Here is a 27,015-nt window from a genome sequence, read left to right as displayed (position 1 = left end):
AACTGCATTTTACCCCTTTGTTCTATTTTTAGCCGTGGCGGCCATCTTGGTTGGTTGACCAGGTCACGCCACACATTTTTTAAACTAGATACCCCAAAGATGATTGTGGCCAAGTTTGGATTAATTTGGCCAAGTAGTTTCAGAGGAGAAGATTTTTGTAAAAGATTACTTAAATTAACGAAAAATGGTTAAAAATTGACTATAAAGGGCAATAACTCCTAAACGGGTCAACTGACCATTTTGGTCATGTTGACTTATTTGTAGATCTTACTTTGCTGAACATTATTGCTGTTTACAGTTTATCTCTAACTATAATAATATTCAAGATAATAACCAAAAACAGCAAAATTTCTTCAAAATTACCAATTCAGGGGCAGCAACCCAACAACCGATTGACCGATTCATCTGAAAATTTCAGGGCAGATAGATCTTGACCTGATAAACATTTTTACCCCCTGTCAGATTTGCTCTAAATGCTTTGGTTTTTGAGTTATAAGCCAAAAACTGCATTTTACCCCTATGTTCTATTTTTAGCCGTGGCGGCCATCTTGGATGGTTGACCGGGTCACGCCACACATTTTTTAAACTAGATACCCCAATGATGATTGTGGCCAAGTTTGGTTTGATTTGGCCCAGTAGTTTCAGAGGAGAAGATTTTTGTAAAAGTTAACGACGACGGACGACGACGACGACGGACGACGGACGACGACGGACGACGACGGACGCCGGACGCCGGACGCCAAGTGATGAGAAAAGCTCACTTGGCCCTTCGGGCCAGGTGAGCTAAAAATAACTTTGAATTGATTTATAACTTACATAACAAATCCCATTGGTAAACAACAATGTGTCCCTAGTACACAGATGCCTCTTCCAGATTACCATTTCCTATGTTCAATGGACCGGGAAAATGGGAAAAAATCTCTAATTTGGCATTATAATTAAAAAACAATCATATTATGGGGAACATGTGTACTTAGTTTCAAGTTGATTGGACTTCAACTTCATCAAAAACTACCTCGACCAAAACTTTAACTTGAAGCTGGACAGACGTACAAATGAACAAACAGACACACAGACCCACAGACCAGAAAACATAATGCCCTTAAATGGGGTATAACAATGCTTTTCCTTGATTTACATTCAACTGGAAAGCTCAAAACCAATAAGCTCAATAAATGCAATATTTAATAGTGAGAAATGAGGAAAGGTACATACAGTATACTGTAAACTCAGACTTTTAATGCATGGGTTATCTAAATCTTTGACACCTAACAATAATTAAATACTAATAAATATCAAGCATGCTAATGATTTAGCATAAAATGAAAAGTCAGCAAAAAATAAATGCAAATGAAATTAACTGCAACTGTCTGTACCATTTTACACTTAGTCTTTAATGAATACATTACATTAATTTCTAAATGTCTTCTTCCATCTTGCATTTTGGAGTAGCTGATAACAATTGGTCTAGATCTTTCATAAATTGTGCACATTCTGAGAGTGGTATGTAGTTAATGTGCAAGACTTTTACTGTTGATATAGAAAGTTATGTGTTATCATAACCTCTGTATTTTCTACAAAACACCACATTTTTCATTAATTAATCTTTTTTCAACTTTGCCAAATAAGGGGAGATAACTCAAATAGTAGATAAGTTAACTCGGATAAAGTAATTGTATAATAGAAAGTGTAGCAAGAAAAAAGTTTCGCTTTTTTGACAATTTTGCACAACCTAAAGCGTGAAAAAAGTCATCTGACCCATACTTTTTATTATATTTAAAACTGTTTAAGAAAGAAAACATGATAAAACTTTGTTTAGACAAAGTCGATTTTAATTAAGACCCCAAGCCACCTCAAAAACTATTGCACATCATAAGTAAACAGCTATTAATATAACAAAATAAACCTTGCAAAAAAATTGCCATTTCTTCACGTCATGTGAGCTATTCAAGTTCAAGAGTTGTTTTTTGTAAAGTCATTTTACAAAATAAAGTTCAACATTAGGAATGATTTAAATACTTGATATATAAATCTGATCAGTAATGTTTTTTAAAGTTACACAAAAAAACATGTCCAAAAGTAGCTTTCTTGGTAGATCAAATATAGATGGAATGTTGTCTAAAAATAAATATCCATAAATAAATATATATATATACAAATGAAATAACATCAAAGTATTACAGGTTTGTATAAATTAAAATAATAAATATAAATTACAATCGCATCACATATTGAAAGAACAAACAAGGGAGATTATTCACAGATCTTAAAGATAAATATAATTTTCAAAAAAACTTGAAATCCCCAAAAGTTTGATTGAGCAGTGTAATGGGTCAAGGGACCATCTGCACCATAACAACAGATCACAGGGACAGATCATGGGTTAGAAAAACTGTGTAACCATCTTTAATGGTAACAAAAATGTAAAATTTTGATTGAGATTATTCCATAAAAAATATTTTTTTATTTTCTGTGGACCTTTTATTAAATTATTGTTATATATTGTTACTTCAGAAATACCTGCATTACAATTGTTGAAGAATGTATAGAGTAATGTAAAATTATTTAATGTGATTTCAGAAAAATCTGCTTACATATATATATGCATTAGACATACCTGTAGCCAGGGGGTTTGGAGGGTTCAGACAAACACCCCCTTGAAAACAAATAAGGACTGTTAAAGTCACCGTTCTTTTCGAATTGTGACTGTTACAGTAGAAATTTTGAGCCCCCCCCCCCCCTGGAAATCTCTGGCTACGGGCCTGCATGCATTAGATACCAGAATGTGAGTTCTCATTCTTGCAATACTCACTTAGTTGCAATATATGCATTAATAAAAATCTTGCTATAATTTTTGAATTTACAGTATTTAATTATGAGAAGTTATAAAACTTTTTTTTCTATTAAAAGCAAAATTTATTTTTCAAATAAATTGTTTTTCATATATTATGTTGATTTATGCAATTAAGTGAAATCTTGGATTAGATACACAAAATTTAAATTGACAAGCATATTGCAATGGAATGTAAATCATACACAAATAATTCATGTAAATATGAAAATCATTGTTAAAAATCTGTCATAAACCTATTTTCTACATCAAATAAATATTTTCATAACATAGTTGGACTAACCACAATTCAGACCAACAAACATATCACTGTATCCTAGGGTTGACATATGTTAAAGTTAACAAGCAATTATTCTTATGAAAATAGCAACTGTTGAAAAATCTGTGGATTCATTATTATTTAATACCAATTTTCATTGATTTCATCGATAAAAGTTGAAAGACAAATTCAAATTTAAATTTCTATAAGCATGAATGCTATGAAAAATCAAATATTGCCGAAAAAACACTGTTTTCTCTAATTATTCACAAAAGTAATTATCCACAACTTAGGGGATAAGTGAATCTGCTAGATAATTACAATGTAGATGGTTGTGTTGATTATAAGGTAACTAAATAAACCACTACAATAGCCTGTTAATATCTAATACTACTTAAAACAGAAAATATGTCAATACATGTAATGGCATAGCGATGCATTAAAAAGTTTAATGATTTAACATACGTCTATCTATGCATAAATAAGTTAAATATTGCACTGTTAATATTAATACCCTTTAAACTGCCATAAATAGGTGGTGATCCAGAAATAATTTAATTTTTGATGAAACACGTCTTCTGATTGGCTGATGCTGTTATGTTTATCAGCTCAAAGACATTATTTTGTCATGTGACTGTAATGTCAACAACATTTTTTTATGGTTTAACTCCAGTTTAAATACGGAAATTAGAATTAAAATAAAAGAAATGACTGATATATTTTTTCTGTCTATTTGAAATAACATAAAAAATGTGGTGCACACTTTAAAAAATATTTTTAGGTTATTAGGTGTGCACCACATTTTTGATGTTGTTTCTTCATAGACAGAAAAAATATTACAGTCATTTCTTAAATAAAGTATGAAGATAGTTGCAATGTGGACATTTGATTTTAATTTGTTCTGCCATCCAAGGGGTTTCCAGCCCTTTACCATCAATTGTCAAACAGTCATTTTAGGCAATTGTTAGGGTAAAATTGGTTAAAATTTTACAGTTATTAGTCAGATCTGAAATAATTATTGTTACTGTCATTTTTGGAAAAATATTGACATGATTTGTCAAATACTGTAAAAGCAGAAGTTTTCGTGGCGGAATTTATTTCTTTATTTCCTGAAAAGGATATATCCATGAAATTAAAACCCCCATGAAAAATTTAACCTACATATAATGTCACTTTCATTTGCTGAAAGCCATGAAATTAAAACCCCATGAAATCTAAGAGACAAAACCACGAAAATTAAGGTTTCTACAGTAGTATAAATTTGACAAATCACAACCATCAGATTTTATTGTCATGCACCAAAAAATACCATTAATGTAAGTCAGAAATAATTTTTACCATTATTCGTTATAAAGGTACCCCCACTACAACCCTCAAACATATTTTTTTTTTATTGTGAATCTTTCAAACTAACCACTGTCATTAAATTGTATACCTTAAAGTGTCCTTTGACTCTATAAAATTATTTCTGGAACTTAAATTACCTTTTGACTTTTATAAAATTATTTCGGGAACACCACTCACATGACTGACAAAAACAAATATATAGAAATAGTTTACATAATACATAATTGAGGATAAAATGTTATTAATTTTTTTACTGTAACTAATTTATATAGTGATGGAAAATGTAATACTAATGCAACACTAAATTATGAGAAATATAAATATCAAGCCACAGTTGACACAACAAGTTTCACAACATCTATAGTGAAATCAGAAGTACAGTGCCTGTTCTGATTGTCCATCACAGTTTTCACAATATATATAACAAAGAACTAATACTGTATGCTACAGTAAAACCTAGGAGACTTGCCATCAAAGTTTTACAGTACAGTAAAAAAATAGGAGACATGCCATCATACTTTACTGTACAGTAAAACCTAGGAGATATGACATCAAATATTTTACAGTACAGTAAAACCTAGGAGCCATGACATCAAATATTTAACAGTACAGTAAAACTTAGGAGACATGACATCAAATATTTTACAGTACAGTAAAACCTAGGAGCCATGACATCAAATATTTTACAGTACAGTAAAACCTTAGAGTCTTTCCATCAAATATTTATTTTATAGTACAGTTAAACCTAGGAGACATGCCATCAAATATTTTACAGTACAGTAAAACCTAGGAGACATGACATCAAATATTCTACAGTACAGTAAAACCTATGAGACTTGACATCACATATTTTACTGTACAGTAAAACCTAGGAGACATGACTTCAAATATTTTACAGTACAGTAAAACTTTGGAGACTTGAATATTAAATATTTTACACATCAGTACAGTAAAACCTAGGAGACTTGAATACTAAATATTTTTCTCTACAGTTAACCTAAGAGACTTAATTATTATGTATTTGTATTAAAAATGGCTGCTTTCCCTCCTTTTCTGTAGTCTGATACAGCGTTTATTCTATTGTTGACTTTCTTTATTCCCTGAACTTCATTTAATCCTTCTGAAGACTTCACCATCTTATGGCCCATTTTTTCTAACTCATCTATAACTTTCTGTGGAAATCCATCTGAAATTATGTCAAATCATTATCAAAAGTACCAAGATGATGATTTAATATGCGAGATGCACGTTTTGTCTAAATAAGACTCACCAGTGACACTCCGATAAAAATAGTTATAAAGCCAAAAAAGAACAAAGTTTAAACATTTTTTTTTATCAAGAATATCTATATATTGAATACAAAAAATAAATTCATAAATTATTTAAGACACAGTTGAAAATATTGACAGCTTTTGATAATACAAATATCTAAATGATAACACTCTTCATTGTTTAGATCATATAATTACTTCTAACTGATGTTCACGTTTTATTCTTTGTTATTTTGACTATTGTCAGGATGGGTATCATTGAGGTACTACACCTTGTTTGTCAAAACATTGCACACAATTATTTCATTTACAGGTACTTACTACTGACCAAGACAATACTAACTCTAGTTAACTCCAAACAAAGCTTATCCGTAACCAAATTCTATTTTCATTATTAGGACATACCTTCATACTCTACTTCAGAAGGATAAAGCTGTGTGTGGATCCTCGGAGCACTAATAGCATCTGCCATTGTCAATCCAAATGATACAACATTCAGTAACACCTCTGTTACACCTATTTATTAATAATAAAACATTAGTAAATAATGGTATTGATTGTGTATTGAAAACAAAGAATGCTATCTTATTATCTTTCTTACACTTTTTTATTTTCTTAGCTATAATAAACTTAGAGGCCAGCTAAAGTAAACCTCCAGATGCAAGATTTTCTCGTTGTATTGAAGAACCAATGGTGGCCTTCAGCTATTTTCTGCTCTTTGGTCGGGTTGTTGTCTCTTTAACCATTCTCAATTTTATTTCTGATGAATTGTTTTGTATCACAAAGCAAAGATTATTCCCTTTCATAGATACTATGATCATTGTGATTAGGCCAGGATTTTTTAATTTGTTGGTTTACGGATCCGCCGACCCTATTTTGCTGATTTCCAGAATAAAAATAAAATTGACTTTCATGCTTTTTTATTCACACCGACCCTAACAAATGCATTATCCCTGAAAAATAATTAAAATACCTTTTTTTTAAGAAACGAAATGCATTAATCACTGACAGAAGTGGTGACACTTTCTGTTGTGAAAAAAATAAACTTTCAATTTACTTTTCTTAAAAAAGACAAATCAATTATTAATGACCTTGAAATGTCGTTTGCACAAATTATTTTGCGGAACGAAACCTGTGTTTAAAACCATTTACACAATAAGTTTGTTTGCCTTATTTTTCACAAGTCCGTAAGATGCCTGTTCTCATAGAAATAGACTTGTCCAAATGTGGACAGGTGGAAGTTCAAGACATCAAGTTAAAGTACTGAATTTTATCAAATCATCTGAAATTTTCTTTTTTTCATATATAATAAAAAAATATCGTCCATTTGAATAAAAAACAGGAATGCATGACAAAGATTACTCGTTTTTCCAGTGGACGAGTCTATTGTGTTTTTGACACATGTGTTGAAACTTATACACCTTATCGCTATTTAGTCCATTCCGTGAAAAACAATCATTTATTCAACTTCCTGTTTAGGTCACCGGCCGAAAAATGGAGGTCATCAGTAGTGAGCTGAGGGAGAAAAAACTTTAGAAAGTGATCATCAAAAAACTTTGATATAGTATGATCCACTTTTTCCGAAATTAAAATTGAAGTTTAAAAATATTTTGTTTGAAGTATTTAAGGTATTTTAAACAGGTCTCATTAAAAAGTATCATGCATGAATTGTTAAAACAGGGTCCCAGATAGCTTCAACTGGATGAAAAAGTTGTGTAATTTTAGAACTTATCCGGAATGGACTAAATAGCGATAAGGTGTATTTTCGTACGACGTTTTTACATATTTTTTTTTATCAGTTTTCTTACCTATTACAATTCACCAAGTTTTAATTAAGAGCTACTGACATGAATCTTTTATTTTTTGTCTGTGAAATGACAATTTAATACACCTAATCGCTATTTATTCCATTCCGGATAAGTTCTAAAATTACACAACTTTTTCATCCAGTTAAAGCTATCTGGGACCCTGTTTAAACAATTCACCATGCATGATACTATTTTATTGAGACCTGTTTAAACTACCGTAAATACTTCAAACAAAATATTTTTTTACTTCAATCTTAATTTCAAAAAAGGTGGATCATACTATATCAAAGATTCTTATTGATCTCTTTCTAAAGTTTTTTCTCCGTCAGCTCACTACTGATGACCTCCATTTTTCGGCCGGTGACCTAAACAGGAAGTTGTATAAATGACTGTTTTTCCCGGGATGGACTTAATAGCGATAAGGTGTATTCCGTCTTTGTCCGTGCACCCATTTTATTATGGAAAATTATTAGACAATGTCGTGCGATGTTTATTACAGCTGAGCAATAATGTTTCATCGAACTAAAATTTAAGAATGATGACAAAATAGTATGACAAACATATTATTAGAAAGGTGAAATATATATATTCATTTGGCATATCAGTTTTATGTCTTGAAAGATTTTTTTCTTTTTTTTTCCCGACCGACCGACCCGACTTTTTCATGGAGAAAATCCGTAAACCAACAAATTAAAAAACTGTGGCCTTATACAAGTATTTGAGTATAACAGTTCACGTTTTCAATATCAATAAAAATAACAAAATACAAACAAAATCTTCACATTATAAAAGAATACTTTCTATGAAGGGAGTTATCTATCACAGACATTTTTTCTCAAACCTATAGAGAAATTTGTATTTTGGCATACCTGTAATAATTCGAGATCCATTAGCTCCACCAATCACAAGTCTCATTTTGCAAGGTGAGTCTTGGTTATACAAAATAACTGGTGCCATATTGGAAAGTGGGCGTTTCCCAGGAGCAATATAATTCAGCTGAAATGATCAAATGATGTTGTAGTTTAATGTAAAAATTAGGGTACAAATGTCTGTTATAAAAATTTGTCATATGGGGTACCCATTCCTACCCTCAATGACCCTTTTAACTAGAAAATGTCTCTCAAAAGAATTATATATCTACTGTGGATTTATTGTATTCATTTATACCAATTTTTAACAGTGGATAAGGCCACACCAATTTGATTCCTTGTTCGACGGGCCCGCCCGCACCTATTTTTTTCAAAACAGATTTTTTTTATTTTTATTATATTCCCGCTTCCCGCATCCGGAAATGAAATCATGTCCATTTCCCACACCGTTTTTTTGTAAATAGTATATAAAGATCTCAACATTTGTTTTTTTTAAATCACAGTCTAGCCTTCATATAACGATTTTAAACCTATCAGCACCACACAACACTGTAAATATCTGCGAGAATATTTGTTTCAGCATGAAAACAATTTATTCCAAGCGGGAGTGCCCCGACATAAATAGAAATACCAGTACAGAACAAAACGTTGGTTTCTTTCCCCCTAACTTATATTCCCTATGAAAAAAATGTTCGTTGTTAAAATAAAGTACAAAGAACTTCTAAAGGATTTGCCTTCAACTGCAATATATAATGTATGGTGACGGTCATACCCGCTGCAGGTTTGTGCACCTGTCCTGGTTGATTCAGAGACCTGTCGTTCAGCAGTTATCGTATTTTGATGTGGTTCATTGGCATTTTCCCGTCAGTTTGGAAATATAATTTAGATCGTTGGTTTTCCTGTTCGAATTGTGTACAATACTAAGTGGTGGTCCCTTATAGCTTGCTGGTTGGTCTTGATCAAAGTACTGTGTAAAAGGCCGTACTTTGACCTATGTTTGTTATAATCAGGTTGGGACCAACCCTCCCTCAGACAAGGGCCTTGAAGGGGTCATTTTACCATGTTTACTGTTCAGTCTGTTGTAGAAAAGATAATAGAAATACTAAGAATTTGTACAGTGCTACTATACAAAACATCTGACAACTTAAGAATTGTTTACTCAAAAAGAGGAGAAATACATTATATTTTAAACAACTTTTCTAAAAGAGGGATGGGTCCACTTATTATGAATAATATTAAACTGTTAAAGTAAATGTGTTAAAATGGTTAAAGTCCAGGAATATTACAAAATTCTTGGTCATGTTTTGACCATTTAATAAGAAATATTATAGTTCTTTGGGAAAATATAAGCCCTTTTGTACTTAAAGTGATTTTACAAAAAAAATATATTATAACTTTAATATTTTGACCCCTCATAAAAGGGATATTTATAACATTAAGGGGTTGTTCTGAACCTGATTATGACTTGGATGGAGAATTGTCTCATTGTCAGTCACACATACATAGACCAGAGTTAATTATTCAATTATTTCTTGTTGAACAGGGAAAAAATACTTCATAAATTAAAGAAATGTCAAGGTGCAAGTGATAAACCAAGTTTTAATATAGTCAAAACCTACTATTTAAGGTTTACAAAAAAAAATATATAATCGCTCGCCTTTACTTTTTAAGCTTCGCCTGAAAAATTTCCAATTAAATATTTTTTTATTAAAATTTTCAAATCGCTCGCTCGCCCCAATTTTTGGAGTCCAAAAATCCGTAGAACAAGAAATTAAATTGGTGTGGCCTAAAGGATAAATTATAATTTCATGGATATCTGAATTTCATGGTTTTTCAAAAGTTTTTATACAAGCCTTTGAAAATTTTATACTTCAGACATGTAACAGAAGTTGTTATAATATGATTTCATTAAACACTTTTAAGTCTAAACTTTATAGTCTACTGGACTAAATTAAAAATATTCATAAAATATTTCAGTACAGGGAAAATGATCTGTTGCTGAGGATCAAACCATGTAAGAGGGAGGGCAGGACCTTTTTCAATGTCAGGATCGGATGTTTTTAAGCTCGGGATTTTGGGATTGACCCTTTCAGGATCCTGGAATTCTTATTTCGCATTTTGGGATAAATTTAAATTGTTTTAAATGCAGGACCTCATGATTTCATATTTTTAAGCCCACGATTTCAGGATCCGGATCCCTCTGACGCGACCCCCCCTCTCTGTAATGTCCAATTGTTATTCTGTACATCATCCTACCTTATTATTTTTGGTATCAAGATTATCAGGATCAGCAAAATCAGCCATCTGGTTATTCAGTAGAATACCAGTATCTGTCATTATCTTAGATCCAAACCAATAATTCACCGTTCTGTTGAAAAAAATATATTTCTTAAGAATTTAATACATCACAGGAATAATAAGCATGTACAGTTAAAGTCACCATTACTGCGATAAATTATCATTGATTCAAATGTTTTGGCCATGGGACAGGAGAGTGAGGTTTACATAGAAAACATGGAAATTGTCAACCCAGACTTAAGGTAGCAAGTTTTTTGTCTTGAAAAAGCTCATATTTTTCTACTTGAAAATGATTTTTTACAATTTCAAGATAGAGACTTGTTGTACCAAACATGGGTTGATAATTTCCATGTTTTCTATATGCTCTGACATCCCATTGCCCCAACAAATTCTTAAACTGAATAAGTTTATAGAGAAAAATAAGACTTCCTGTCATAACAGACACCATAATCTAACATAAGTTACAGACACCATGTACTTACGTAGTTACCGAGACCATTAACTCCTGAGCATCTATAACTGATATATGTGATGTTCCTTTCTCTGGAGACATGGCTACCACGCCATTGTAATAGGAAGGATCAGCATGCGTCTTTTCTGTTGTCTTATTCCTGATCAATTTAGCCATACCTTTGCTACAAAATTAAAAATTGCAAATTGTTACTACACAAATTTTTATTCATGTAGAAATGATGTTTAAGTTTGGATAAAAAAAAAATCGTTGGATGTGTCATACTAAAGTATAAATAATTATAGATTATCGTTCATCATCTCAATGAGATTGATTTTCTTGTTTGAGCCGGTACGACGAAAGTGAGAAAAGCAATCCAGTTGAGATGACCAATGATAATCTGTTTATTGCTATTTTACCTGTGAAGACGTTGTTAATCTCATGTCAATTTCATTAGCAACACCACATGCCTTCTTAGTTTCTAGCGATAATTTTCCATCTTTAGCGAGTAGCATGATATGAAAAAATTATCGCAAAAAAGTTTAAAGGAAAAATGTACAAAATAAGTGATAACAGGAAACATACTTTGTGATTCCTATGCTTCATTTATCTCTTCATTCAAAACTGTAGTAGGTGATTTTGTTGGAACAGGCCTTTCTTTTCTATTTTCATTTTAGGACAACATTTAATCCATAGTTGACTTACTCTAACATCTTACTAGTGGCATTCAATGCTGATGATTCAAATTTGGGATCAGCTAGTTCTTGCTGTTGCGCAAATCCAAACTTAAATGCCTGCAAAATACAATTTAATTTCTTAATATATGGACCATAATTTGGTATTCGGCCTTTGGTTTCTTTTTGTATCCTTTTTTATAAGTTCTAAAATTTTAACTTTTATTTTGTGGGTTGTGTTGGTGTTAGAATACATTTTGTAGTAGGAATGGAACAATTGAGTTTTTCGAGAAAAAATTAATACATTTTGATTCACCGTTTACGTGACATGAAACCAAACAGGAAACCAATCTTTATTTTCTTTATTTTGCACAATATAATTCAAAAGGCATAAATAAACACCATTACTAGTGTTACTTGCTTCATGTTAATATTTAAAATCTATTTTCAATGTTATATTAAAGTTTTTTTTAAACCTGACAGGAAACCAAAAGAAACCGAAAGCATTTTTTTAGTTTTATTTTATTGCAAAATCTGCTTAAAATAATCTGAACAGTATACTTTTTCTTAAAATCCATCTTAAATGTAACAGTATTATAAAACTCCTAAATATGTGCTTGTTTTGAAAACAATTAGTACAATTTATTCAGAATTTTCCATATTTTCTCCATTGATACAGGATACCATTATCGTTGTATCTTGATGTTTAAGCAAAAAAAATGTATTTATATTTGGTTTTGATATTCCAGTTATATACAATTTATTCCAAATCATTGGCAATGTAACATTCTTTACATCCAGTAAAGAAAAAAACTTTTAACTTGGAATTAAAATCTTTAAAATAGGCACAATGTGATACTTGTGACCTGTACACCATCTACATGGTTTCCACATTTTAACCTACTTTAGTGGGCTAAAATCAATAAAGTACTTCCTTTCAAGTCATGCATGGTAAAAGTTTACTTCTCCTTTGACAAGTTTATTGCGTTTCTGATAAGTGTTTGCAGAACATGAATAAAAAATATTAATTAAAAACTGTGACAGGATTCCAACTTTGTACATTCTAAGTGTAACGGTATATTAACATGTATTTGTTATTAAATTATATTTATTCACCTAAAATATCCAGTAATATTTACTGCTGAAGTTAAATCAATCCAATGAGCATTGGTACAATGATAAGAAACGTAATTTCGATTGATTTTTCCAAGGACTCTTCACGTCATTATCTTACAGTAATTCACATTTTATCACTTTTCTATAGTTATAGGAAACGGAGCCCAATAGCAAATTATGGTCCATATATATAATAAGGAGGTGTGATAGTATTGTAGAATGATATAATTTATTGAGAAATTAAGTTATATCAACAAGTAGCTTGTAAATTTAATATTTTTTACGAGAATAAATGAAATGTAATTTATATAAATTTGAATTGTTAGTTTCTTAATTGAGAAAAATAAAACCTGTGTAAATAATGCAAAGAAATTTATCGAGTAAATTGTGTTTCTGAAATTTTCAACTGTTTGCTTATATTTTTTTGGTACAAAACAAAAATAATCATAGGTACAATTTTTTATTTAATTCAATTTATCATTTATCAAATATGAAATTCAGATTCCTTACCAAACTTGATAAATAATAAAATATATACCGATTGCAAAATTTATAAAAAATTAGACAAAGATTAGAAAAAGAACATGGTGATTGGTTATAAAAGTCTTAAATAGTGGATATTCAACCAATGATGTGATGTTTTTACATATCCAGGTACAAACAATGAGATTATCTGCCCTTAGTCTTTGTCATTCTGAAAAGGAAAATTGCCCAACAATCACAAAATTTCTGAATTTAAAGAGTGAAGACTAGTAATCCATTATTTCAACATACAAACCTCTAATATTCTGTGTACTGTCTTAGTTTGGTTTTTATCACCCGACTGAAAATTATACCCCTCCAATATGTTCATGATAGATAATATTACTGGTCCACCCCCTGGAGCTGGTACTGATATCAAAGTCTGATCTGTAATAATCAATTATAAATGGATTATTAGTGCTGTTATATGGTATGTCATATTGAGCATTTTTGTTTACAAATTTTATTAAGGGAAGTTTTTACTTTCACAAAATAAGGAAAAAGACACTTGTGACCGTCTTGTGTTCTTTATCATAAGCATTTAAGTTTGGTATTCATTGAAATTGTTTTTTTTTTTAATATATATAAATATGTTTTGGAAGTGTTTTAATTTTCAATTTATCAATTATTTTATTTTTAGTAATTTTTGTTTATTTGTAAATATATATTTTTTACACAAATACTATTTCTTCTGTGAATCAATGGCAATAATATGCTTTAATAAGTACTAAACATACTGTGCTTTTTGAGAAGCCAAATTGTATTGACCTTTTAAGCATTTGTTATTTACAACATTTTTGATCTCCACCGTATATGATGTCCTGACAATATATCTGACCTCTCACCTTTACATGTTGTTCAGACAATATCTCTAACTTCTTACCTTTATACGATGTCTTGACAACGTCTCTAACAACCACCTCATAGTCCTTCAGATCATCTACTGACAATATCTCTAACTTCTTACCTTTATACGATGTCTTGACAACGTCTCTAACAACCACCTCATAGTCCTTCAGATCATCCACTGACAATATCTCTAACTTCTTCCCTTTATACGATGTCTTGACAACGTCTCTAACAACCACCTCATAGTCCTTCAGATCATCTACTGACAATATCTCTAACTTCTTACCTTTATAGGATGTCTTGACAACGTCTCTAACAACCACCTCATAGTCCTTCAGATCATCTACTGACAATATCTCTAACTTCTTACCTTTATAGGATGTCTTGACAACGTCTCTAACAACCACCTCATAGTCCTTCAGATCATCTACTGACAATATCTCTAACTTCTTACCTTTATAGGATGTCTTGACAACGTCTCTAACAACCACCTCATAGTCCTTCAGATCATCTACTGACAATATCTCTAACTTCTTACCTTTATACGATGTCTTGACAACGTCTCTAACAACCACCTCATAGTCCTTCAGATCATCTACTGACAATATCTCTAACTTCTTACCTTTATAGGATGTCTTGACAACGTCTCTAACAACCACCTCATAGTCCTTCAGATCATCTACTGACAATATCTCTAACTTCTTACCTTTATACGATGTCTTGACAACGTCTCTATCAACCACCTCATAGTCCTTCAGATCATCTACTGACAATATCTCTAACTTCTTACCTTTATACGATGTCTTGACAACGTCTCTAACAACCACCTCATAGTCCTTCAGATCATCTACTGACAATATCTCTAACTTCTTACCTTTATAGGATGTCTTGACAACGTCTCTAACAACCACCTCATAGTCCTTCAGATCATCTACTGACAATATCTGTAACTTCTTACCTTTATACAATGTCTTGACAACGTCTCTAACAACCACCTCATAGTCCTTCAGATCATCTACTGACAATATCTCTAACTTCTTACCTTTATACGATGTCTTGACAACGTCTCTAACAACCACCTCATAGTCCTTCAGATCATCTACTGACAATATCTCTAACTTCTTACCTTTATACGATGTCTTGACAACGTCTCTAACAACCACCTCATAGTCCTTCAGATCATCCACTGACTATATCTCTAACTTCTTACCTTTATACGATGTCTTGACAACGTCTCTAACAACCACCTCATAGTCCTTCAGATCATCTACTGACAATATCTCTAACTTCTTACCTTTATACGATGTCTTGACAACGTCTCTAACAACCACCTCATAGTCCTTCAGATCATCTACTGACAATATCTCTAACTTCTTACCTTTATAGGATGTCTTGACAACGTCTCTAACAACCACCTCATAGTCCTTCAGATCATCTACTGACAATATCTCTAACTTCTTACCTTTATACGATGTCTTGACAACGTCTCTAACAACCACCTCATAGTCCTTCAGATCATCTACTGACAATATCTCTAACTTCTTACCTTTATACGATGTCTTGACAACGTCTCTAACTTCTTACCTTTACATGTTGTTCAGACAATGTCTCTAACTTCTTAACTTTATACGATGTCTTGACAACGTCTCTAACTTCTTACCTTTATAAGATGTCTTGACAACGTCTTCTAACTTCTTACCTTTATATGATGTCTTGACAACGTCTCTAACAACCACCTCATAGTCCTTCAGATCATCTACTGTCAGTATGCCTCCTGTATTTGTAACCTAGCAACAGAAACATTATTTGTTGCAATAATATATTTGGACCTGTAAATAAAGTCTTTACACATACTCAGGCATGAAAAACCAATGTAACTTTGAAATAATACACCTTATCACTATTTGTCCGCCATTACTTGATATCACACAGGTTCCCGAAAAAGGAGAAGGGGCTCTAAGGGGCAAAATTGGCCCCACTTCAGAATCTATTGATATTTCTTTCAATTGATATCTATGATATGGAGCTTATAAAACACCAAGAATTTTATAGTTATCTCTTACCGTTTTCTTTTTATGACGTCATAAAAATGGTATGCCGACTAAGCTTAAATATCAGCTTTTTACGTATGTTATCCTTTTTTTTATGTATTGTGTACTTTTTACAATAGATTACACAGTAAATAATCAACGTGAATACACTATTACTTGTGAAACATTGTGTTTATACAATGAAGAATAAAATTGATATAAGATTTAACCATTTAATATCAGTTATACAGTTGCTATGGTTACAACAAAATTAACATTCGTTCTATGTATGACTAAATTAAAGGGAATCTACAGTTATTGTTTGTGTTTTCTTTTACCTTAAATTACTAAAAATGAGTTGGTGTGTACTTTTATGTACTCTGCTGATAAAGTTCACAATTTCATAAACTATGCATTTCAAAAATTACTCAAATTTATTGAAATACTGTTAGCACATTTATCTTTAGAAACTTTTCACATGTTATAATAGTACCCTGATATCGACGCACGTCAGTTTTTTCCCAACAAAGACATACAAAACAAAAATGGAATTATATTATATGCCTATATATGTCCAAGTCATTGTTCAGTTAAATACAAATGCTAAACATGTTTACTCCTCCGGTTCACTGTCACTATCATCAACTACTTCCGGCTGGTTAGCATCATGGACATAGTCCTTCCATTGCTTTGCTTGATTTTCTTTGGTTTGATGCCGGTAAAAACTTAGAAACCATATAACTGACGAAATGTGACTACAAGTACCAACAATTCAAGCACCGGCCTTGCAAGTACAGTACCAAGTTTTTATGCAGCAGTCATCATATGTAATCCATAGGTTATGCGTTTTGCTGCTTGTATGTCTACTTGCCATTCTAACTCTAATAAGTTGATGTCCCTGTTGCATGACTTCATAGTAATCGTCATTTTCTAGATGTTTCTCAGTATAACTCTTTGCTAGTTTAACCTGGTATACACCGAGAGTTATGTCCCTGATGTCCTCCTCCGACAGTTTCAGAAAATCTTCAACGGAATCGTTGCCATCAATTTTTTGCCACCTACCACTTCTGGAATGCAAGTTTTCATTTGAAACGCGTTCCATGAGCTCATTTTTCTTCTTTGACATGTGAAGCATTTTTGTACCTAAGAGAAGGTCATCAGTTTCATTACCAGCATTAAGTGGTGGTCTATACTTATTACATATGGCACTTACAAAACGTGTATATTCACCAGCATATGGTATAAGGGAATTTGGTAATACCTTGTCAAGCAAGCGCCACTGCTTGATTCTACCATTCACGGACTCAACAACCCAGCGGACCTTTGTAACTAAACGTGTTGTGTTACCGTCTTCAACCGAAAGCTGCTTCTTGTTACGTTTGAGAAAGCTTGGCATTTTAGTTTGAATACCAAATTCTTCTAAGAGGTCGATACTGTCTCGAAATCCCCGATCAACCACAACAACATCATCTTTATCGAACCATTCCTTGATTTTCTCCAAGTTTTTTTTGAAAATTGAGTTTAAAATTTTGGCATCATTGTTTTTGCTGTTACAAAGGTAGGGTCCAATCACACTTACAATGTATCCTGTAGTTGTGACAAACATCATTGGCTTAATGAGGTTGCGAAATTTGTGCATGCTGTATGTACTACGTTGAAATTTAAATTGTCCACTCTTTTGTATGTAAATATATGTACCATCAATTACGAGTATGGCAGTTGTGTTTGTGATATCACCAAATAATGTTTGTGCCAGTGGACGAGTATGGTTTTGTATAACACTTTCTCGGGATACATGATCAAATCCTAAATATTTTGGTGTAAAGTGCTGTTTAACTGCATCTCTTGCGGATGAAATAGCTTTCCTGATAGAATCTTTGCTTATATTAAACAAAGTTGCTAATATCTTATTAGACATACCCGAACGAAGTTTGGTCAAAAATATACCAATACATGTTCTCATGCTTCGTACTCGGGTATCTCTTATAGCTGAGTTTGGAATGTGAGAACATAAGTCTTCAAAATCAGTAATAGTTAAGCCAGTCAAATTTCGAAAGTCTGTGTCATTTAAAGAAGAAGATTTATCAAAATCAATTCTTGCGTTTTTATTTTTTAATGCATGTTCTCTTATTGTATCTATCAATTCAAGTAGTCCGCTGCGATTGAAGTCAGAAACAGTATACACACTAGTTATGTCTTCGTTAGCTTCTTTTGTAAAACCTTCAGTACATAAATGACGAGGACAGCACCGTGATCCGGCAGGAATAATTATATTCTTTTCCAAAAATGTATGAAATCGTGCTTCTTGTGGAACAACCATAAGTTTTGGACCACGCTTTTTGCAAAGACAACATTGTGCATGACCTTTAATTGTTGAAGATATCGGAAGCGATATTGATAAAGGAGAACTTAATTTTGCTCTTTTAGGTGCAGATGGTGGCATAAAATCAGGATCATTTGCATTTGTATCAGTTGTAAGGACAGTGGGTGTATTTACTTGTGCTTGCCCTTCTCTGTAGTATTTCCGTCGACAAGTATCACAGATAACGTCATCATCATTGGGTGAAACAAGGAAATTCTTACTGAGAAAATTGCGCAGATTTTTATTTGTTTCTCCACACAAAGGTCTTTATTTTCCGGATTTTGTTCTCTTTTCACACAATATACATTTAGAATCTTTTCTTCCCTTTCTTAATTTATCCATTCTGAAAAGAAAACCATAAGAGGATACAATTAATATTTGGTACATTTAATTGCAAAATCTATTCAACTCCTAAAAAATTTCATTGCTATCTGTTTTTGGCAAATATATATGTGTTAACTGTATTTGAAAATCTAATGTTAGCATGCACCTTAAAACAGTGTTTAGATCCTAAACACAATTCTTAGCACAATGTGTTTAGGGTTGTGTTTAGAATCATGCTTAGCTTTAAATATGTGTTTAATTTCTATACACTTTCATTTTTAAAAGTGTTTAAATTCACGGCAAACTTAAATATTATGTGCTTACTGAAAAATATGTTTAGAAATTAAATACAACCCTAAACACGTTTAGATCTAAACATGTATCACTAGTGTTTAAATTCTAAGCACGATTTTTACAGTGATAATTAAAAGTTAATTGGAGAAAATAGAAACATCCATGTTTATGAATATAGGCGAAATGTTTTTTACAATGTGGTGTGCAAAATAGCCATATCAGATGTGGAGGCGAATGAATAAGACAGCAAACCATGCAACTACGGAGAATACCAGAACATTTTCGACATCAGACAAGCCCGGTATTATAATGAATGTTCAACTAAAATTGCTTTTTTTTTTTTTAAGAAACAGTCTAGTGTTTGATGTTTGTTATTCACATACCACATTATTTTGATCAAACATAACAATTTATTTTTAAGATGAAACTCTGTCTTTCACTCTTCTTAATAGCGTAGATACTGAAAGTCAGTGCATCAAAAAATTCATAAGATTTTCCATAGTAAAAATAACATTTTAAGTTGCCAAATTTATTTCTGTGTTTGGTTATACGAATATTAAATGAATGTATTGATGTTTAACATCCAGTGGCAATTATTTTAAACATTTTCAGACTATAACATAATGTAATCCATATTTTGTAATTTTACTTCTGGATGCTGCGCATAAATAAATAATTTTCAATCTGGGTTCACAATGCTTTTAATTGAACTATGAATCTTCTGCACTCAGTATCAAATAATCGACTGCACGAAATTATACATCTTCTCCACTCCTGCTTTCTGGAACGGGAGTGGATCGTAACCCTTAGCTAGCGAAGATGGAAATTATATAGATACTCACTCATTTCTATGAGGAAATTATCATGTAATAATTTAGGTCCACTGTCTCCAGTGATCTGCAGTATCCATTTATGTCTAAAACATTAAAAAAAACAATGTCTTAATGTATATTGGTGCATGTTGTTTTTGCTTTTGTTTTTTGTATCTATCATGAAATTCAACAGACGTAACTTTCCTGTTAAGCACATATACCATTTCTTCATGGGTAAAACACATGCAAAACTGTTTTGTTGTTGTAAAGGTGTCTTTAATTATTCATAAATGATCATGTGATTCAAAACGACAAATGTAAAAAATTACAAAATGATGAAAACAAAATTTGGCTCTGATGAGATTCGTACGTAAAATATTTTCTCCGCAGCGGAGCGCGTAGGCGATGTGAACCACATAAACACAGTAACTTTTTATTTCTTTACTTCTTATTTACATTCAACTTTATATCAATGAAATGACCATTTCATTGTTGGCGATTATGTTATGGTAATTTTTTTTTTACCTAACAGACGTCAGTGCAAAATGGAAACTGAAGTTTTCGTCTGCTGTGCCTTGGAATTTATAAATATGATTTTTGTAGATTGTGTTCCGTCTTATTTATTTTTGTATTACTTTAAAGCAATGAAAAGAAAAATAATCATAGAATTAAAATTTTGTTTCCATTTCGCTTTTTCGTAAGAGATAATAATAGGCATGCCATAATAATATGAAAAGACGGAAGAAATTTTTACGTGACAAGTTCATGTGATGTAGTTTAAGCTTAACTTACCTTTCACGGAGTACGAATTCCACCATTTTCAAAAATATAATCACATCTTTTAAATTATATTTAGTTCTTTCAATTCTGTCTGTTAATACCAAGTATTTAATGAATGATACGCTGATTTCTATTCCACTATAAAAAGCTTCTTAACAACAGCACCAGTAAAATTCCGTGTGTCAGTTCCGTAATCACTTACAATAAATATAGACGGTAAGGGCTAGGCTTAACTTGAGAGGCTATGTTTTACTTTAATATGAAGAAATACGCTTTGTAATTTACTTTCTATAGCCAAACTTTATTGTTATCAACCATTGACCAAAAAAAATGTTAAAAAAATACATATATGTTCCTTTTTTTTTTCCGATACCGAGAAAAACGGACGATAATCAGAGAACTACGATGCCGGTTTTGAGCAAGTTTTTAATTAAAATTCAGTATGAGCGCAGCTTTGCCCCACGAAAATATTTCAATATAAGATGCATTTAGTTGATAATATTGCTCTGACAAAATATTTTGTTGGGGCAAGAATGCGCAGGTACTTTTTTCGTAAAAAAAGATGTCTTAAACAAAATATCTGACGCCACAATGGAAAAGTGATTGTTGTATGTGTCAAAAGTTCAAGCCTGGATTAGCGATAAGGTGTATTATTGTCTGTCAACCTCAATTCACAATTAAGATGTCTGAAGCCAATTCACTTTGATTTATTTTAGTCACAGAATTAAATTAGCCTTAAGACAATGATCACACCATTTTCCATTGCCTGATTGTTTAAAAAAGACCCTGTTTTCACTAGAAGGGCATGTAAAAGCCACCAGATCTAACCAGCAGGGCATGAAGAAGTGACTCTGTTTTGCGGCACACTTGTACCACTAACAATATAGGAAGTAACTCCCCCCCCCCCGGTTTTTCATCAAATTCGTATTCAAGTAACTCACAGCATTAACAATACTCTGTACAAGTTCTCCCTCATAGAATGCATCACTCCCTTTTGAAGCAATGATGTCTAGTGTATCTGCTAACTTTATGTTTTTGATCTCCGTCCCTTCTGTTACAAACTGACCGTCACTTGTCAGGTAGATGTTACCAAGTAGACCTTGGAAATCACTCACTTTGACCTTTCCTGTTTTAAAATCTTTTGCTGAAAACAAATATAAACATTAATAATATATAGGAAGATGTGGTTTGAGCACCAATGAAACAACTCTCCGTCCAAATAATAATTTATAAAAGTAAACCATTATAGGTCGAGGTACGGCCTTCAACACGGAGCCTTGGCTCACACTGAACAGCAAGCTATAAAGGGCCCCAAAATTACAAGAGTAAAACCATTCAAACAGGAAAAACAACAGTCTTATCTATATAAAAAAAAAACACATCAAAATCTCATCTAAATGCTAAAACAACATTGCAAGCAACAACACCTTAAAATGGCACAAAACTGATATTTATTATGGTTTACATGTTTCAGCAATAAGCATGCTGTCTTAAGACAAGTTACAGTATGAAATAAAATAAAACATGCAGTTGTGTGGTTAGCATTTTTTTTCCATTTTGCAAATTTATTGACAAATAAGTGTGTGTCGTTGTTTGGCTTACATATACAATTCAGAGCTTGTCATACATGTCATATCATCATATGGCATGATTAATTGATTGATGATCGCTTGCTTAATGTCCAGTGACTAACATTTCATGTATGTTCAGGATGTGAATCATAATCCCTGGGCATGAACACTTGTATTGAGTTGAAGAGTGGCCTTTGTTTGCTTGTTTTGTTTTGTTGGATTGTTGTCTTATCAATATTTCTCATGCATTATGTTTATTCTAATGAATATAATTTATTGGTTTACTGTAGATTAGAATACAGGTATATAGAAATAATAATTACCCATTGCCATGGTAACCTTATATCCATTCCTTGCTAAATTTGCTGCTGGTTTTACTACAGAACTCCATGGTAACCTAAAAATAATCAATGTTATAGGTTTACAAAGGATAGTCTTGTGACTTATAGATTAATCTTTATAATTTGATTTTGATTTTTGGTGTTTTAATGCCACGTTTAAGCACTGCATTTAGGCTATTTCTTGGCCGCCAGTTTTTATAGGTTGAGGAGGCTAGAGTGCCTGGAATTATTTTTATATTCAATACTGATGATTTTGCTTGCAGATTTTTTTAAAAACATTTAGGACTATTTTTGTAGTCATATTGTACTTCTTTATCTTTGCAATTTTATTACATGCTTGAAAATTCCAATTTGAACTATACTACAAGCTACATACTTTCCATATTTTTTGTGTGCCATTTCCATTCCTTTAAGCTCTCCAGGTACAGCAACAGAAAGACCTCCCTGTAAATAACAAAAGAACCCCATATTGTTTGTAAAGGTTTATCCAATCACCAGTCAACTTAATAAATCATTCATCACATAATGGTAGAGGTGAATTATGAATAGGGACCAATGAGTAACAGATATATAATTGCCTGCAGCAGGAATCTTGGAATCTGATGATCAGTAGTTGTCCATTGTTGGCGTGGTTCATAAGTGTTTCTTGTTTTTTATATATATTAGAATGATGGTTTTCCCCTTTGAATGGTTTTACTCTAGTCATTTTGGAGCCCTTTAAGGTAGCACTCCACAGTTAGAAATTAAAATTAAAAATGAGCCACAAAATGTTTTGTCATCTCCTATTCCTGGATTTCTAATACACTAACCTTACTGTTTGTGTTGTACATGTGCATATGTATGTAATCAGTATCTTCCATAGAATTGATTTTTATGCCTTTGAGTGATACCTTTTTAGAAAACTGTTTACATAGATCTTCCTAATGATCAAATAAAAAGTGGGTGTCTTTCGCCTCATTTTTTCGTAAAATCTAATCACAAAGATCGTGCCACAAAAAGTTGGAAATAAACATTACAATAATTGCCGGACCAATGTAGGGTATGGGCATGCACATACGGACTGTCATACAGAAAACAGCCTATATTACATGCATTACATAATCTTGATGTTCATATAAACCCAATACGAAGGCTATTTTAGTACTCAGCTATCCAAAAATGAATTTTATTTCACACTAGCTCTCATATTTTAAAAATCCACAGGGGCCAAAATGCGAAACTACACACCTAACTGTGGAGTGCTACCTTAAGGTGAAATTTTTCCCTCCCTGCCTCAATTTTTAGTGTATTTTCCATGTTCTACTAGCTGTTACGACTAAAATGGTACCTTAGTTTTTAAAATTGGTTCAGTAATAAAGATTTTATGAAGGTTAGCAGTTGATGTTGAAACGCGACAAAAAGTGATTTAAAAATAAATGCTGGATCATAGTGAAAAACTTCAAGTCTGTCTCATTTTTGGGGTAAAATTAAAAAACTTTTCCCTTTTTTCTGTTTAAAATCATAAAACTACATTGGAAGAGGAAAAATTATACAACTTTTAGGTATTTGAATGCACTTATATGTCAATTTTGCTGTAAATAGCATACCTAACCTTGTTTTAGAAGCTCTCAGGCAGGGTATAAATTTCTAACAGTACTGGCATCATTAAATTTAATTAATGCCTAATTATAATATAAAATCTTGCTAAAAATGTTTATTTGACTTATTCGCATTCAAAAATTTAAAGCGATACATTCTGAGGATATCATATAAAGCGCAATATTTGGTTACAAGAGCGAAGCTAATGGAGTACAAATTTAAGACCACAACATGTCTAAGTGTCAAAATGTGTATATTTGGTTGCTAAGGACAGTAAACATTAAAATAATCATGAATTGCAATCCTAGCAGAGTTTTTACATTCAGAACTAAAACAAGAACATAAAAGACTTAAGACTTGTGGTGAAATTTATCTTAAAAAGTGCATTTCTGTGCTTTCTGATGTGCCATAAGGTAGCACTCCACAGTTAGAAATTAAAATTAAAAATGAGCCACAAAATGTTTTGTCATCTCCTATTCCTGGATTTCTAATACACTAACCTTACTGTTTGTGTTGTACATGTGCATATGTATGTAATCAGTATCTTCCATAGAATTGATTTTTCAAAGTTAAAAGGGTGAAAAATAATTCCTTTTATGTGTATTCATGGCAACATTCTGCATTTATTTACAATAAAATATTGCAAAAAAGGGGGTAAACATGTCACATATCCCCCCAAAATTTGGATCAAACTAGAATTTCAATGCCTTTGAGTGATACCTTTTTAGAAACTGTTTGCATAGATCTTCCTAATGATCAAATAAAAAGTGGGTGTCTTTCGCCTCATTTTTTCGTAAAATCTAATCACAAAGTTCGTGCCACAAAAAGTTGGAAATAAACATTACAATAATTGCCGGACCAATGTAGGGTATGGGCATGCACATACGGACTGTCATACAGAAAACAGCCTATATTACATGCATTACATAATCTTGATGTTCATATAAACCCAATACGAAGGCTATTTTAGTACTCAGCTATCCAAAAATGAATTTTATTTCACACTAGCTCTCATATTTTAAAAATCCACAGGGGCCAAAATGCGAGACTACACACCTAACTGTGGAGTGCTACCTAAGGCTTGCTGTTCAGTGAGCCAAGGCTCTGTGTTAAATACTGTACTTTAATCTATAATGGTTTACTTTTTAAATTGTTGCTTGGATGGAGAGTTGTCTCATTGGCTGCACTCACACCACATCTTCCCATATCTATTTAGTTATAGTGCAGAAATTTCATAAAAATAGGAAGAACAGAAAGACAGAAAGTCATAAAGTCAAATGTACCAATTAATGACCTATTTGCCAACACCAAGGTCATAAAATCCATATCAGCAGGTAAAGTTTTCTATGAATCTCTAAACTGCATGGAAAACTAAATACTCTCCTGCCAAACTATGATCATTGTATTAACATTTCAAGCAGTATCATTTCAATCCTATTCAATAATTGCACTTCTTAAAATGCTTGTATAAAGGGTAAACACCTACCTTTAATGTTTTGGATGAATCACCACCAAACATTGTCTTTGTGGCAGCTTTAGGAGCAACTTCTCTAAAATCGTAGACTTTAGCTGCATTTGTTTTATGATCATGAACCATCATGAAACCTCCTCTGGAAGTACAAGTAAATCTGGTCAAAAATACTTCTATACACAATGCAATGATATTTATATAACCAATTACACACAAGGGGATTTATTTTAAAAAATCACTACAAAAAAAATCAAAGGGTGGAAAATATTCATTTTGATCATGAATGGAAAAATATCAAAAAATTATGCCTTGTTCAATTAACTCCTTTCAATAGAAAAAAAACCATATGCATACATGTCTTTATCATTTTCATCAATAAATATTGATAAAAAATAACATTTGTATGTAATATCTGTATTATTTTCAACAAAAAGCCTTGATGTAGTAATATACTAATATTGATAGTGCAATTTTTCAGTACTCAGACCTTATAACCAGATTCAGTGCAAGGAACCAGTCTAAATGTTTAATAACTCACCCTCCTATCCCAGAGCTCTGTGCATTGACCACACCCACACAAAACATGGTTGAAACAGCAGCGTCCACAGCATTGCCTCCCTGTTCTAGTATATTCAACCCCATCACAGAGCACTCTGGGACATCAGCTGCTACAGCACCTGAGGCCCCAACCTGTAGGGAAAATATGAATTTAATTAAAATTACAATAGGTTAATGAATTGTATGAAGGTAAATTACAGTATCAACACTTATTCCAAAATGGAACTGTTACCATATTAAAAATTTATTAACATTGTAGTTATCTTGAGAACAGAGCTTTGATCTAAGCCAAAAAGAAAATAATAACAGCTTTTCTTGTAAAATCTGAACATCAAGCATTTTTAAAATTTTCGATATGAAAACAATTACCTGTTGTGAATATTCATAAGTAATTTTAGAGTCTATAAAATTTGTAAATAAGTAAATAAGTGTATGAGAACCCCCTATCAATATAGACACACAGATATAGACTCAAATGCAGTGAGGTAAACTTAAACAGGAAAGATAACTCTCTATAAGACAGGTTGACCTTGATAATTCTAACTTTCAAAGTCACATGATCAGGAAAGATCTGTATAA

At 32.0% G+C, this 27,015-nt stretch overlaps 2 protein-coding genes across 5 annotated transcripts in view; both read right to left on the bottom strand.

Moving 5' to 3' along the window:
• Window positions 1-4,527: 4,527 nt before the first annotated feature.
• Window positions 4,528-27,015, bottom strand: part of LOC134690865 (scoloptoxin SSD14-like) — a 40,311-nt gene continuing 17,823 nt past the window's right edge. The window contains exons 4-17 of one of the 4 annotated variants that reach the window (XM_063550988.1): window positions 26,417-26,568; window positions 25,894-26,017; window positions 23,206-23,273; window positions 22,812-22,885; window positions 21,859-22,061; window positions 16,052-16,102; window positions 15,526-15,562; window positions 13,723-13,853; window positions 11,860-11,948; window positions 11,186-11,338; window positions 10,662-10,773; window positions 8,406-8,532; window positions 6,134-6,244; window positions 4,528-5,643 (exon numbers count right to left, since the gene is read on the bottom strand). In XM_063550988.1, the coding sequence (XP_063407058.1) occupies window positions 5,471-5,643; window positions 6,134-6,244; window positions 8,406-8,532; window positions 10,662-10,773; window positions 11,186-11,338; window positions 11,860-11,948; window positions 13,723-13,853; window positions 15,526-15,562; window positions 16,052-16,102; window positions 21,859-22,061; window positions 22,812-22,885; window positions 23,206-23,273; window positions 25,894-26,017; window positions 26,417-26,568 (1,605 nt within the window). In that variant the 3' untranslated portion in view covers window positions 4,528-5,470. Of the gene's footprint in view, window positions 5,644-6,133; window positions 6,245-8,405; window positions 8,533-10,661; window positions 10,774-11,185; window positions 11,339-11,859; window positions 11,949-13,722; window positions 13,854-14,349; window positions 14,387-14,769; window positions 14,807-15,525; window positions 15,563-16,014; window positions 16,103-21,858; window positions 22,062-22,811; window positions 22,886-23,205; window positions 23,274-25,893; window positions 26,018-26,416; window positions 26,569-27,015 lie in introns of all 4 variants that reach the window. The other 3 variants (XM_063550990.1, XM_063550989.1, XM_063550986.1) reach the window with 3 other exon arrangements.
• On the bottom strand, window positions 16,616-21,222 carry LOC134690866 (uncharacterized). The gene is made up of 3 exons (XM_063550991.1): window positions 20,930-21,222; window positions 20,168-20,241; window positions 16,616-19,050 (listed from the first exon to the last, which is right to left on the bottom strand). The coding sequence occupies exon 3, from the start codon at window positions 18,786-18,788 to the stop codon at window positions 17,118-17,120; it is 1,671 nt and encodes a 556-aa protein (XP_063407061.1). The 5' UTR covers window positions 18,789-19,050; window positions 20,168-20,241; window positions 20,930-21,222; the 3' UTR covers window positions 16,616-17,117.

This window comes from Mytilus trossulus, chromosome 11, assembly GCF_036588685.1.
Source record: "Mytilus trossulus isolate FHL-02 chromosome 11, PNRI_Mtr1.1.1.hap1, whole genome shotgun sequence".
Taxonomy (NCBI): Eukaryota; Metazoa; Mollusca; class Bivalvia; order Mytilida; family Mytilidae; genus Mytilus; species Mytilus trossulus.
Note: the sequence above shows the minus strand (reverse complement) of the source record. Positions and strands in the feature narration are given on the sequence as shown.

Coding starts and splice junctions, on each gene's coding strand:
- LOC134690866 (XM_063550991.1), bottom strand. CDS start 18,788: ATGCCACCATCTGCACCTAAAAGAGCAAAATTAAGTTCTCCTTTATCA.